The sequence below is a fragment of the Sturnira hondurensis genome, unplaced genomic scaffold, assembly GCF_014824575.4.
Source record: "Sturnira hondurensis isolate 20B ecotype Veracruz unplaced genomic scaffold, ASM1482457v3 Scaffold0005329, whole genome shotgun sequence".
In the NCBI taxonomy this organism is placed as follows: domain Eukaryota; kingdom Metazoa; phylum Chordata; class Mammalia; order Chiroptera; family Phyllostomidae; genus Sturnira; species Sturnira hondurensis.
Window position 1 is genome coordinate 2,115,335 of NW_028077960.1, and position 15,316 is coordinate 2,130,650.

At 40.8% G+C, this 15,316-nt stretch overlaps 1 protein-coding gene across 1 annotated transcript in view; it reads left to right on the forward strand.

Annotated features, from left to right (window-relative positions):
* Positions 1–401: 401 nt before the first annotated feature.
* COX5A (cytochrome c oxidase subunit 5A) overlaps positions 402–15,316 on the forward strand; it is a 20,370-nt gene continuing 5,455 nt past the window's right edge. Inside the window, exons 1-2 of the mRNA XM_037047016.1 lie at positions 402–612; positions 9,283–9,399. Coding sequence (XP_036902911.1) covers positions 507–612; positions 9,283–9,399 — 223 coding nt within the window. The 5' untranslated portion in view covers positions 402–506. The remainder of the gene's footprint in view (positions 613–9,282; positions 9,400–15,316) is intronic.

The window sequence follows — 15,316 nt, forward strand, 5'->3', positions numbered from 1 at the left end:
TGGGGACCCAGACCACAACCCAGGGGGGTACCCTAGACTGGGAATCAAACCAGTGACCCTGTGATTCACAGGCCGGCAGTCAACCACTGAACCACACCAGCTAGTACGCAAAAGTATTTTTGTTAGAACTTGTCATTATTATTCCGACTTTGACGTGACGCACTCGCCTAGAGTCGAACTCGCCTCTGGAGTGGGACTTCAACGACGATACGTACACTGCTCGCTCCGCCCCTTCCCTTCATCCTTGCTTCTGAAGGCGGCCACCACCCAGTGAAACGGAGACCTCCCTAAACGCCCCGAGACGGTTTGTCCTCAACACGCCACCATAGCGGTCCCTTAACGGTATTTTGCGGTGTCCTGCCGAGGCGCGAAAGCTGCAGTGGGCGGGGCCTCACGCCCCGCCCACCGTGCGTCTATACGTAAGTCTGCCACCCGCGAGCTCCGGAACAGCCGGTGAACTCGCTACCGGCTTCTCTTCAGCTTCAGCCTGCGCCGCCATCGCCGTTATGCTGGGCACTGCTCTCCGCCGCTGCTCCGTAGCAGCAGCTGCGGCCGCCCGGGCCAGCCCTCGAGGCCTTTTGCATCCCGTCTCGGCCCCCGGTCCCACCGCTGGTAAGGCCGCCTCCTGCCACCGCCTGTGCCCCCGTGTCCTTGCGGTGACCTGGGCCCCCGCCGCCACTCGAAGGCAGGCTCGCCCCGCGGCCTAGGCTGCTCTGCCTGCGGGCGTCCGAACCCGGTGGCTGCTGGCCGCCCTTCCTGCCGCCTCGAGGTGTGGAGGACTTGAGGGCGCGCCCCCGGGCCTACATCAGGGCGACTTCCCTGGTGTGGGCACCGTGGAGTGGTCAAGTGTGGACTTGCTGTGAGCACCAGGGAGGGGCCCAGCGCACGTCCTGCGCGCACGCTATTCCTTCGGTCCTCGGGGCCTGACCATGCTCCTGCCCTGACCCCTGCAGCCACCTGACTGAGATTGTCCGCCGCCATCAGCGCTTTGGCGAAGGTGACATTCAGCCACTGTGCGCGCTGCTCAGTGCAGGGACGCGAGAGGCCTCTCTGTGGACCCTGACACCGCCGCCCCCAGAGTGTTTCAGGAACACAGTATGCCGTCTTGTGGGACACTGTACTTTTTTTATCAGGCATTTGCCGGTTGATTTTTTGGGGGGGTCACCTTCACAGACTTTTCTGTTAATTTTTAGAGCCTGCTGTGCCACGTTTTAATCCCACGTTTACGATAGATGGACGTATATGTTTCCTGAGGTTTGAAAAAGAACCTGAATGGGTCATGATTAGAGTGATACTGTTTGGGGTACCACAGACTAGGAATACTGCGTTTGGCAGATGCGGGGAGGCCTTATTGTTTGTTTTGGGTTAGAAGCTTCATTGTTGTAGTGTGATCTCAACAATGCTGCCGATTATGGTCTCTTATTTTTCCTTCCCTTTATATGTGTATTCCAGGTGCCCGATCAGCTCTATGCTTTTAATTATTGTAACTGCAATTTGAATTTGGGCCATATATGATGGTCGTATATGCTACATCAGTTAATCCCTAAGCATGCATATTTTAACTCACAAACTCAAAACTAATAAGGCTTTGTTGGCTATTTTGTGTTTTAGGTAGACACTTCAACTGAGGAGTATGTTTCATTTCATTCAATTTAGACTTTATCTTCTATAATATATCATAGAATGGTAAGGCTGGCATAGACTTTCCAGACCATGGAGACAAGAGGAAAAGCTAATTTTATAGAAGTCTTATTTTATAGAAGAGAAAAGCTAAGGCCATTTTGGGGAACCGACTCTTTAATTAGTAGTAGAACCACGTTCTGTTTCTTAGCCATAGTTATTTTTGGCCCATCCTGATGTTTGTCAGGTTTTGTGGTGTTTTTTTTAAATTCTTATTGAAATGTGAAAGTAGCAAATCCTACTTTAGTTTTTTCATATAGACACATTTTGAGGAAGTTTTTGAAAATAATCGTTAATTGACTTTGAAAATAATTGTTACATTTTGTGTTCTTCTATTCCCACTTGAATATAATTCATAAAGAAAAAGTTGTATTTTAGGTGTTGGTCCTGTGTAGACCTAAATATTTGCCACAGGGAGTCAGTATTGCTTAGAGTTGTGTCAGTGACTTTCTAGCTGTGACCTTGTACGTGTTAGTTAACCTTGTCTCAGTCTCCTCATCTCTAAAATCAGGATAATATTTGGTAGTTGTAAGGTTTAATTGAGATAAAGTAACTTTTAGCACCTTGTCTGGTATTAATGCTTAATACATACTTGCTTTGTTATAGTGCATTTCATTTTAGCATATTATAGATTGGGGTGTATTATTGGGATAAGACTAAAGGGATTTCATGCAATTGAAAGTCAGAAAGAATTAAGGTTCTTGGATAAGGTGGTCCAGGGTCAAATGAGAGTATACTTGAAAGAACTCTGGAGCCATGGGTGGTGTGACTCAGTGGATTGAGTGCTAACCAGCAGACCAAAGGGTCGCTGGTTTGCTTCCCAGTCAAGACACATGCCTAGGTTGCCGGCCATGTGAGAGGCAGCCAATCAGTGTTTTTCTCACACATTGGTTTTTCTCTCCCTCTTTCTCCCCCTCTTTCCCTCTCTCTAAAAATAAATAAATAAAATCTTAAAAAAAAGAAAGAGCTCTGAAAGGGTTAACCCGAGAGGGGCCTCAAGTCTGCCGTAGTTAAGTAGCAGCTCAAATTCTATATTTGGTCCATGAAGAAACCTCCAACTTGACACAGTTGTTTTCTAATAACTGCTGAATTAGATAATTAAAATGTTTTAAACAACAGCTAGATTCTCGATAATCAACCCTTAAAACCTATGCAATCCTTGCTCCTACATCCTTACCTTGAAAATTTGGGAAAGGTTGTTTTCTCTTGGGAAAGGGGTTTTCTTGGTGCAGGACTGAATTTATGTGGCACTTTTTACTACCTTCCAGCCTTCCCTTCTGTACTACTCCTGTATTTCTAGATTTCCAGCGTTTGAGCCCCAAGATCTACGCCTGCCTTTAAGTCTTGCACCTCAATAACCCTGCCTTTGAGTTTGTTCATGTACCCTCTCCATTAATTGCTGCTTTCTCTTGCTCTTAGAATCGCCTCCAAAATGTTCATTCTTTGGGCCTTGTTCCAGATGATTAGTTATTAAATGGAAGGCTGTCTGTTTAAACCAAAGAGATTAATGAGCCCCTTAATTTTCCTAAATATGTTAGCTTTTTAAAAATATATTTTATTGATTATGCTATTACAGTTGTTCCATTTCCTCCCCTTTATTCCCCTCCTCACTGCGCATCCCCTCCCACCCCCATTCCCCCGCTTTAGTTCATGTCCATGGGTCATACATGTAAGTTCTTTGGCTTCTACATTTCCTATACTATTCTTACCTTCCCCCAGTCTGTCTTCTACCTACCACTTAGGCTGCTTTTTCTCTGTACCTTTACCCCCATTCTCCCCTGCCACTCCCCTGCTGATAACCCTCATGTGATCTCCATTTCCGTGATTCTGTTCATGTTCTAGTTGTTTGCTTAGTTTTTGTTTTGTTTTAGGTTCAGTTGTTAATAACTGTGAATTTGTTGTCATTTTATTCTTTTTTTTTTTCATCTTTTTCTTAGATCTGAGTCCCTTTAAAATTTCATAAAAGGACTTGGTGATAATGAACTCCTTTTAACTTGACCTTATCTGGGAAGTACTTTACCTGCCCTTCCCAATGAAAGCTTTGCTAGATAGAGCAATCTTGGATGTAGGTCTTTGCCTTTCGTGACTTGGAATACTTCTTTCCAGCCCCTTCTTGCCTACAAGGTTTCTTTTGAGAAATCAGCTAAGAGTCTTGTGGGAACTCCTTTGTAGGTAGCTGACTGACTCCTTTTTTCTTGCTGCTTTTAAGATTTTTCTCCTTATCTTTTTTTTTAAAATATTTTATTTATTTATCTTTAGAGGCAATGGTAAGGAGAGAGGAAGAGAAACATCAATGTATGGTTGCTTCTCAAGCATCCCCTGCCAGGAACTCACCCCTGCCGGGAACTGGCCTGCAACCCAGGCATGTGCCCTGACTGGGATTCGAACTGCGATGGTCTGGTTCACAGGCCCGTGCTCAATCCACTGAGTTACACCAGCCAGGGCTTTTCTCCTTATCTTTAATCTTGGGTAATGTAATTATAATGTGCCTTGGTATGTTCCTCCTAGGGTCCAATTTCTTTGGGACTCTCTGAGCTTCCCGGACTTCCTAGAAGTCTATTTCTTTGACCAGATTGGGGAAGTTCTCCTTCATTATTTGTTCAAATAAGTTTTTGGTTTCTTGTTCTTCCTCTTCTTCTTCTGGAACTCCTGTGTTTCAGATACTGGAATGTTTTAAGATGTCCTGGAAGTTCCTAAGCCTCTCCTCATTTTTTTGAATTCTTGTTTCTTCATTCTGTTCTGGTTGAATGTTCATTTCTTCCTTTGGTCCACACCATTGATTGAATCCTGGTTTCCTTCCCTTCACTGTTGGTTCCCTGTACATTTTCCTTTATTTCACTTAGCGTAGCCTTCATTTTTTCATCTAATTTGCAACCATATTCAGTCAATTCTGTGAGCGTCCTAGTTACCAGTGTTTTGAGCTGTGCATCTGAGAGGTTAGCTATCTCTTCATCACTTAGTTGTATTTTTTTTTTCAAAGATTTTATTTATTTATCTTAGAGGGAAAGGGAAGGGGAGAGAGAGAGAAATATCAATGTATGGTTGCCTCTCATGCATCTCGTGCCAGGAACCGGGAACTGGCCTGCAACCCAGGCATGTGCCCTGACTGGGAATCGAACCACAATTGTGTGGTTCGCAGGCCCGCGCTCAATCCACTGAGCTACACCAGCCAGGGCTTTTCTGGAGTTTTGATCTGTTCTTTTATTTGGGCCTTTTTTTCTTTTCTTTCTCCCCACCCCATTTTTGTAATAATGGGAGGAGCCTTAGGTGTTCACCAGGGTGAGGCAACCCAAGTTGAAAGGGGTTCTAGAGGGTGCAATGTAGGGAGCAGTGCCACTTGCTCTGCTCTCTGCCAGTTTTCAGTCACTTCCCCCCTTACCCACTATCAAATTGGGCCCTTCTGGTGCTGATTCTCAGATGGGTAGGTTTGTGTACATTCTAGGACCCTGTGGTTCTCTCCAACAAACTCTCCTGTGAGGCTGGAAGTTTCTCCCACTGCTCCCTCAACCCTCACAAGTGTTTTCAGTCAGAGGCTTTATTTCCCCAAGCTGGAACCCTGGGTTGTGCAGTCTGTCTTCCTCCCCACTTGTTTATCTGCACACAAGTGTGGGACCACCCAGTCCACAATCTACCAACTGCCTGTCTGCCCTCCTCTAGTCTGGATGGATTTATTTTTAAATATTTTATATATTTATTTTTAGAGAGAGGGGAAGGGAAGGAGAAGGCGTGGCAGAGAAACATCATTGTGTGGTTGCCTCTCATGTGTCCCCTACTGGGGACCTGGCCTGCAACCCAGGCATGTGCCCTGGAAATTGAACCAGCAACCCTTTGCTTCACAGGCTCATACTCAATCCACTGAGCTACACCAGCCAGGGCTGGATGAATGCTTCTTGTTTAACTCCTTGGTTGTCAGATTTCCATACAGTTTGGTTTTTCTGTCAATTCTGGTTGTTTTTTGTTTTTAAATTGGTTGCTGTCCTTCTTTTGGTTGTGTGAGGGGGCACAGTGTGTCTACCTACACCTCCATCTTGGCCAGAAGCTATGTTAGCTTTTTTTTCAATAGAGTGCTTAACTGAAAGCCAAAAAGGAGTATTAGAAATAGCTTTTTTAGATTGAGGCTGTAAAAATGACCCGAGGGCGTGTTTATTGAGTTTAGAAAGAGGAAGTGACGGGGAAGAGAGAAAGAGAAACGTTGATGTGAGAGAAACATTGATTGGTTGCCTCCCATTTACACCCCAATAGGGCATTGAACCCACAACCTAGGTATGTGTCCTGAATGGTGATCTTATCTGCAATCTTTTGGTATAGAGATAATAGTCAACAGAGCCACCAGGCCAGAGCTGGCCCAGCTTTTTTTTTTTTTTTTTTTACAGCTGTTTTACCTTTTTTTCCCTTTAACTCTGGACCCTTCAGGTTGTATGAAGGCATGAAGCAATTGTTTTCTAAAATAGTATGCGTTACAATCCTCAACTGTGGAAAGGTTATACAGTATAAAGTAGGGTCAGTGGCGGGGAGGGAGAGAATGCCTATACAGTTTAACTAAAAATCAAAATGTTAAGCATCTGTGGGACATGCTCATAACTATGAGAATAGATGCTATTCTACCCATTACTGGAATTAGGAATATAATTTAAATTATGTTGGAGAGTCTTTTTGCTCTTCTGGAAGGGATATGTATTCATGGTGCATGCTTGGTGTTCTAAATACTTGTTTCATATGAGGTGGGGTTTGTTTGTTCATTTGTTTTAAAATAAAAACCAATTGTAATTTGGGACTCCCCAGAAGGAAGATAAACAAATTATTGAAGGTGATCCATTTATGACTAGGATTTGTGGTTGCTGGTCATCATCTTTATAGTTAAAAAACAATACAAAGCTACCAGTCATCTGATGAATCCATGACTAACAGTGAGCAAAAGAATTGGTTATCATGAAACACTTCTCTGGGTGGTAAGAAAGGTACACTTAATAATTACCTCTGGGGAAGGAATATATGTATTTCATTTTTCTTGGGTAAATCCTTAGAAGTAGAATTACTGGATGCTATGGTAGGTGTGTGTTTAATTTGGTAAGAAACTGCTAACAGTCTTCCAAAGTAATTGTGCCTTTGTACACTTTTAAGTATTTAGCTAAGTATAACTTTAATTTTTGAAAAAGGTGGTTTATAAATTTTTGGTAACAGTGGGTAGGAGCGCTGTTGTGATCTATGCTTTCTATACATATTAAAGGTGAATATTAGTCTTGTAAGAGTTATTAAATATCTACATAGTTTTGACTAAATGTTTGCACTTAACCAAATACTTTTAGGTCTAGAGATCCATTCTTGTCATAGAAATTAAAGGGTGTCCAGTTCCAGCCCATTTATATACACGTCTCACTTCATTCTAGACTCGGAGTGTAGAGGTAATTTAGATCTCTGGTAAGAATAGGACTTGTGCTGTGACTAATGACAGATAATTTGCTATAAGTCAAGTGGTAATTTAAGTGAGAATCCTTTTGCTTAATATAGCAGTGACAGTCCATCTCCAGAACTGGCTAGTATTCCATCTTTTCATCTTTTTTGGCCTTCCTTTTTTTCCTCCATTTTGTTTTGCCGCTTATGGCATTGAAAATATATAGGATACACCTAATATTTAAATTTCAGAGTACACTTAGAACTCAGAGGTTTCTGGGTAGTTTTATTTATTTGTTTGTTTGTTTGTTGGTTTACTTTTGGTTTTGGATAAGCCTTTATAAATTAATAAAAATTATACCAGGGGTGGGTAGAAGTGGAAGAGAGTATAGGAGGATAAATGGCAGTCCAAAAAAATACAATAAAAATAAAGAAACGGGGAGAAAAGAAACTATACCAAGCTTGTCTAATTCATCTAACAGGAGAAGCTATTTGAAGAATGTTTCATTTCTATAAATTATGATTTGCACAAATAGAAGATCAGTTAAGGAATTTTAGATAAGAATTAATTTATAGCTACTATTTATTGAGTACCTACCGACAAAGTGCCAAGTCCTAGACAGTGTTAACTGGCCTTCATTTTTGTATGTCATATTTTGCTAAGGAAGTGGTATCCCCTTTTTACAGACAAGGAAAATAAAACTTGAGTTAACTAGTGGTTGGATACTTCTAGACTCTGCTGCTCCCTAAAACCCAAAGGTAAAATGGCCCTTTCCCCTCTTCCCTACCATACAGATGCTGTTGAGAAAGAATCCAGATTTCCTAACTCCTAATTCAGTGTCCATTTGACAGGCAGTAACTAAAGTGGAAAGGTTGTGTTATATTTTTTAAATCTGATAAAGTGGTGTTTTTTAAAATTGGGTGTAAGTCAAAGAGCATGTTCCCTCTTAAGGGATTTATGAAAATTTGTGGAGAGGGGTGTAGTTTGATAAAACAATTTCTAAATTACCATTGCTTTGTCAGGATGTGTAATTTATTTTGGAATATAATACAGAGCATAAGGTTTAAAATTTTTTTCAAACATATACCTTATAAATTCACTGCTGAAGAACCAGAATGAACATTTTTAAAGGATTTTATTTATTTTTTTTTTTAGAAGGGAATGAAGGAAGAAAGAAAGAGAAACATNTTGATAAAACAATTTCTAAATTACCATTGCTTTGTCAGGATGTGTAATTTATTTTGGAATATAATACAGAGCATAAGGTTTAAAATTTTTTTCAAACATATACCTTATAAATTCACTGCTGAAGAACCAGAATGAACATTTTTAAAGGATTTTATTATTTTTTTTTTTTAGAAGGGAATGAAGGAAGAAAGAAAGAGAAACATTGATGTGTGAGAGAAACATTAATTGGTTGCCTCTTGCACACCCCCAGCTGGGGACCTGGCCCGCAATCCAGGCATGTGCTCTGACCAGGAATCAAACCAGCAAGCAACCTCTCGATTCACAAGTCAATGCTCAGTCCACTGAACCATGCCAGCCAGGGCATAGAATGAATATTATTTTAAATTAGGAATTAGTGCCCTGCTTATTGTAAAAATTCAGACATTTTGGAAGTGTATAAAGAAATAAAGTTTTTGCCTTGACTGGTGTGGCTCAGTAGATTAAGTGCTAGCTTGAGAACCAAAGGGTCACCAGTTTCATTCCCAGTCAGGGCACCTGCCTGGGTTGCTGTCCAGGTCCCCAGTAGGGGGCGTGTGAGAGGGAGCCACACATTGATGTTTCTCTCCCTCTCTTTCTCCCTCCCTTTCCCCTCTCTAAAAATAAATGAATAAAATCTTTAAAAAAGGAAAAGAAAAATTTCTCTTCTAAAGATAATTAATGTTAACAATTTCAAGATAGCATTGCACATTAGGGGAAAAAAACATAAACATACATCTGAGATGTTTTTTCATATCAATACATAAGATTTGTTTCATTTGACCTACTAAGTAATTTTCCTACTGTGGCATACAGTTGATTAAAAACTTCATGCATCAAATGTATATAATGCCACTGAACTGTACATTTAAAAATGGTTAAGATGGTAAATTTTATATTATGTATATTTTAACACAATAAGAAAACAAACAACAAAGCCTTAACATGTTGACAGGCTATATCAAATACTACTTCTGTATGTTGATGTTATTCTTGCTTCATTGTAGCTGTCCAGTCAGTTCGCTGCTACTCCCATGGATCACATGAGACAGATGAGGAATTTGATGCTCGCTGGGTGACATACTTCAACAAGCCAGATATTGATGCCTGGGAATTACGTAAAGGTAACTGGAATATAGACTGCTAAACAGTCTGTTTTGGTATAGAATTATGAACAGCTTTGTAGTCTTCTACTACTTTGTTAGAAGCAGCTGTTTTGACTACACACACCCTGGCTGGTGTGGCTCAGTGGATTAAGTGCTGGCGGCCTTTGAACCAAAGGGTTGCCAGTTCGATTCCCAGTCAGGGCACATGCCTGGATTATGGGCCAGGTCCCCAGTTTGGGGGCAAGTGAGAGGCAACCACACCTTGATGTTTCTCTCTCTCTCTCCCTCCCTTCCCCTCTGTCTAAAAATAAATAAATAACTTTTAAAAGAAAAAGAAAACATGCATTATGTAAGTTGAATACTCTCATGCAACTTGCAGTTACAAAATATTATAGCTTCCATAGTAAGTGTTTTATAAAGTGAGATTTTTTAAGTAGGGACAGTTGACATTTTAGGCCAGATAATTCTTTGTGGCAAGGGCTGTCCTTTGCATTATAGCATGTTTAGCAGCATCCTTGGTTTCTACAGACTAGGTGCCACCACTACCCCCCACCCCGAGTTGTGTCAACCAAAAATGTCTCCTGGGGGACAAAACCACCTCTGATTAAAATCACTGCTGTTATGATAGGTCAAAGTGAACAAGAGTTAAATTTTTTGTCTTTTAAGTAATTTATGCACATAGTCATTTGATTCCTCCCCTCTCTTGGTCATAGTTTGGGTTCTTTATTATTTTTATTCTTAGCTGTGATTTATCTTGGCATATGTAAGTGTCCAGTCTAAGTGTCCAGGACTTATTTTTCCTAAATTTACAGATATGCATTTAACATAAGTAAGTAACATTAATGATGACTAGTCTAATAGTTAGACTAGTAGATAACTTATTTTATTATGAGCAATTTATCTCAGACCAAGAATTCAATCTGTAACTTCATTCTAGCATTATAGTCACCAGTGTCCTTTTTAAATATTTTAAAATAAAAGCAAGAAACCTAAGTGCTTTAAATTTCTGAGAAATATAATGGCTTCATTTTGCTACAACCAGGGCAATTTTTTTTAAGATTTTATTTATTTTCAGAGAGAGGGGAAGGGAGGGAGAAAGAGAGGGAGAGAAACATCAAAGTATAAGAGAAATATTAGTTAGTTGCCTCACCCATGACCCCAACTGGGGACCTGGCCCTAGGCATGTGCCCTGATGAAAAACAGAACTAGCAGCCTTTCAATTGACAGGCCAGTGTTCAATTCACTGAGCCACACCAGCCAGAGCCACCAGGGAAATTCTTATTGAAGAATTTTGAGAAGTAATGAACAGAAATTCCACCCTTTTGTAATTAAGAGAATCTTAAATTTTATGATGTGTCATTTTGTACAAAGCTGGAAATAATCTAGCCCAATCATTTTCTCATTGAATGTTTGAGTCTGTGCACTGTTCTTCTGTATCTCTTTAATGTCTTCATTTGGGCTTCATTAACTCTCATTTAGTAGTTCTCTGGTTGTTTTTAGATTACTTTCCAATTAACTCTATCCTAAAGCAACCATTGTATTGTACTAAGAGTTAAAGGTATGAGTTGAAAATGACTCTCTTATTTTAAAAGAAACCAGCACATTATTATGAAAATAGTATTTTCATTTAAGGAAATTCTGCTTGGTTTTTTTTTGTTTGTTTGATTGTTTTGTTTTGTTTTTTTCTTCAGTTGAATTCATTGTCCAAGAATTCAACTCTTGAGGTGTTATCTACCCTATTGGGAAGTAGAGTCAGATTCCACAGGTAAAGGGCTCAGTCTCACAAGACAAGACCACCCTCCACTTGAGAGGGTGGTTGTAAACCCATCTTGTTAATTTGCTTCTGACCTCCTGGCTACAAATCAGAAGTTCCCACAACCCCCTCCTTGGTTTCAAATTGCTCACAGAACTCAAAACCTATTTACTCACTAGATTACCAATTTATTTAGAAGGTTATTAAAGGATACAAATCAACAGCCTGATGAAGAGATACATAAGACAGGATCCCAAATGAAGGGGTTTCTCTCCTTATGGAGCTTAGGGCCCGGTACAGTGACTCATGGAAGCTTTCCACAAAAGGACCAAGAGGCTGTCCTGTAGTTTGGGTGGAGGTTTCATTACCTAGACATGATTGACTAAGCCTAAGACTTAGGGACAATTTCCAAGCACCTCTCCCCTTCTTGGAAATTGAGGTGGCACTGAAAATTTCTATCTTTTTTTTTTCACTTGTATTTTATTGATTATGCCATTACAGTTATCCCAATTTTTCCCCTTTTGCTATCATCCACCCAGCCTTCCCCACTCCCTCAGGATCCTCACCCTGTTGTCAATGTCTACAGGTCATGCATGTATGTTCTTTGGCTGTTCTGTTCCCTATCCTGTACTTTACATCCCCATGACTATTTTGTAACTACCAATTTGTACTTCTTAATCCCTTCACCTCTTTCATCCACCCCTCCACCCCTCTACCCCTCCAGCCCCCCTCCCACTTGGCAAAATGTTCTCTGTATCTATGGTTCTGTTTCTGGTCTGCTTATTTATTTTATTTTTTAGATTCAATTGTTGGTAAATAAATATTTACTCCCATTTGTTCATATTTTTGATTTCTTAAAGAACATCCTTTAACATTTCATATAATGCTAGTTTGATGGTGATATACTTTAGTTTTTTCTTGCCTTGAGTTCTTTACATGTCCTTCAGTTCTGATGATAGCCTTGCTGGGTGGAGTAATCTTGGTTGTAGGTCCTTATTTTTCATCACTTTGAATATTTCTTGCCACTTCCTCTAGACTGAAAAGTTTTTTTGAGAAATCAGCTGACGGTCTCACAGGAACTCCCTCGCGGGTAGCTAACTGCTTTTCTCTTGCTTCCTTTAAAATTTTCTCATTATCCTTGACCTTTGGCATTTTAATTATGCTGTGTCTTGGGGTGGTTCTCTTTGGGTTCATCTTGTTTGAGACTCTGCTCTCCTTGGACTTTTGTGTCTATTTCCTTCATCAAGTTAGAAAAGTTTTCTTGCATTATTTTTTCAAATAGGTTTCCAGTTGCATGCTTTTTCTCTTCTCCTTCCAGCATACCTATGATGCAAATGTTGGTATGCTTGAAGTAGTTCCAGAGGCTTGTTAACACTATCTTCATTATTTTTAATTCTTATCTCTTCTTGCTATTCTGATCAGTTGTTTTTTGCTTCCTTATTCCAAATCGGTGATTTGATTCTCTTTTTTAAATTATATTGTATTGATTGTGCTATTACCGTTGTCCTGATTATTTCCCCCTTTGCTCCCCTCCACCCAGCACCCCCTACTCCCTCAGGCAACCTCCCCACCATTGTTCATGTCCATGGGCTATGCGTATAAGTTCTTTGGCTACTCCATTTCCTATACTGTCCTTTACATCCCCATGGCTATTCTGTGGCTAGGTCTTTGTACTTCTGAATCCCCTCCCTTCTTCACCCATTTCCCCACACCTTCCTCCCATCTGGCAACCCTCAAAACACTCTATCCATGATTCTGTCTCTGTTCTTCTTGTTCACATAGTTTGTTTTTTAGATTCAGTTAATGAAAGATAATGGGTTTTTTTGCTGTTTTATTGTTCATAGTTTTGATCTTTTTCTTAAGTAACTCCCTTTGACATTTTATATAATATTTACATTATAATATTACATTTTATATAATAATAGGTTGGCTTTTTCTTTAGTTTTTTCTTGCTTGGGAAGCATTTTATCTGCCCTTCAATTCTAAATGATAGCTTTACCAGGTAAAGCAGTCTTAGCTGTAGATCCCTGCTTTTCATGACTTTGAATATTTCTTGCCAGTCCTCCATAGCCTACCTAGTAGTCTCTTTTGAGAAATCTTTAACCTTTAGCATTTTAATTATGATGGGTCTTGGAGTGGACCTCTTTGCTGGGACTCTCTGTGCTTCCTGGACTTCCTCTTTGCTGGGACTTCCCTGTGCCACCAAACCAGGAAAGTTTGCTTTCATTATTTTTTCAAAGAGATTTCAGGTTTCTTGTTCTTTCTCTTCTTCTGGCACCCTTATGATGTGAATGTTGGACCTCTTGAAGTTGTCCCAGAGGCTGTTTACACTGTCTTCATTTTTTTGGATTCTTTTTTCTTCTTTCTGTTCTAGCTGGTTGTTTTTTGCTTCCTTATTTCAAAGTGTTGATTTGATTCTCAGCTTCATGTACTCTACTGTTGATTCCCTGTAAATTGTTCATGATTTCAGTTAGTGTATCCTTCTTTTCTAACTGGTTCTTTCTTGACTCCCACATCCATTTTTATGCTGTTGAAGTTCTGAGTTCATCTGCTTTTCCCCTAAGTTCATTGAGCATCTGTAAAACCAGTGTTTTGTACTCTACATCTAGTAGCTTGCTTGTCTCCGTTTTATTTCATTCTTTTTCTGGATTTTTGTTCTGTCCTTCCATTTTGGCCATGTTTCTTTGTCTCCTCATTTTGGCAGCTTCCCTGTGTTTGTTTCTGTGTATTAGGTCAAGCTGCTACATACCTCGGCTTGGTAGTGAGGCCTAATGTAGTAGGTGTCCTGTAGGTCCCAGTGACACAGCCTCCCCTGTCACCCGAGCTGGGTACTCAGGCTACACCCACAGTGTTGGCTGTGTACACCTTTCTAACTATAGTTGAGCCTTGATTGCTTTTGGTTCATCCAGGGTCACCCAGCATAAGCTATAAAGTGATCTGCAAATGGCTGCTATTTGTATTGGACTTGAGGTGCCCCCTCAAGGCCAAACTCTGAACCAAACTGTGAACTGCTTGTGCTGGGTCTAGGGCAGCGTAATGAGAGGTATGGGGCTCGCTGAAAACAGATACTGCTTATGAGAGAATTTAGGAAAATCCGAAGCATGGGCCAAGACAAGCCATTTGTATAGAAAGGCCACTGGAAACAGCTTGGGTTGACTCACAAGCTGGGTGTGGCAGAGCGTTAGGGAATCACCAGGTTAGGGCAAACAGTGTTGAGCCAGGTTGGTGGAATCTTATAATGTGGAGCCTGCCTGCCAACTCTGTAGCTCTGTAGGGGGAAGGCTTGGAAAAGGAACAGTAGCTTTTGTCAGCACTTCTGTCTGGGAGAAAGCTGCCCCCGAGTTCTCACTCTGGTGCAAGACAATTCAGTTTCTCTCCATATGTTTATTGTGCCTTTCAATAAGCAGCCCTTGTGCTGGAGCTCATATTGAGTGAGTCTGTGTAAGTCTGTGTGTGTGCCCTGTAAGAGGAACTTCCAGTGACTCCAACAGTTTTTCCCTTCCAAAGCCTCAATCCCCACTGGTTTTTACAGTTGGAAGATAGGGCGTCTTCTCTTTCTGGTACTGAAACCCGAGTTGGGGGGCCTGTCATGCAACTGAGACCCTTTGCTCCTCAAATATCCCTGGTGATTTTTATCCACCACACATGGGTGTGGGACCAGCCCATTGTGTGTCTCTCTCTTTTTTTTTTTTAAATATATTTTATTGATTATACCATTACAGTTGTTCTATTCCCCCCCTTCAATCCCCTCCACCCACACCCTCCCTCCCCCACCATTCTCCCCCCCTTAGTTTATAACCACGTGTCTCAAGTTCTTTGGATTCTATATTTCCCCCACTATTCTCGCCCTCCCCCCTGTCTATTTTCTGCCTACCATCTATGCTATTTTCTGTGCCTTCTCCCCTCTTCTCCCCCTCCCACCCCCCTGTTTCTAACCTTCCATGTGTTCTTCATTTCTGTGGTTCCACTCCTGATCTAGCTGTCTTCTTGGTTTGCTTTTGTTTTAGGTGTGGTTGTTAATAACTGTGTGTTTGCTGTCCTTTCACTGTTCATCTTTTTCATCTTCTTTTTCTTATATAAGTCCCTTTAGCATTTCATATAATAAGGGCTTGGTGATGATGAACTCCTTGAACTTGACCTTATCTGAGAAGCACTTTATCTGTCCTTCCATTCTAAATGAAA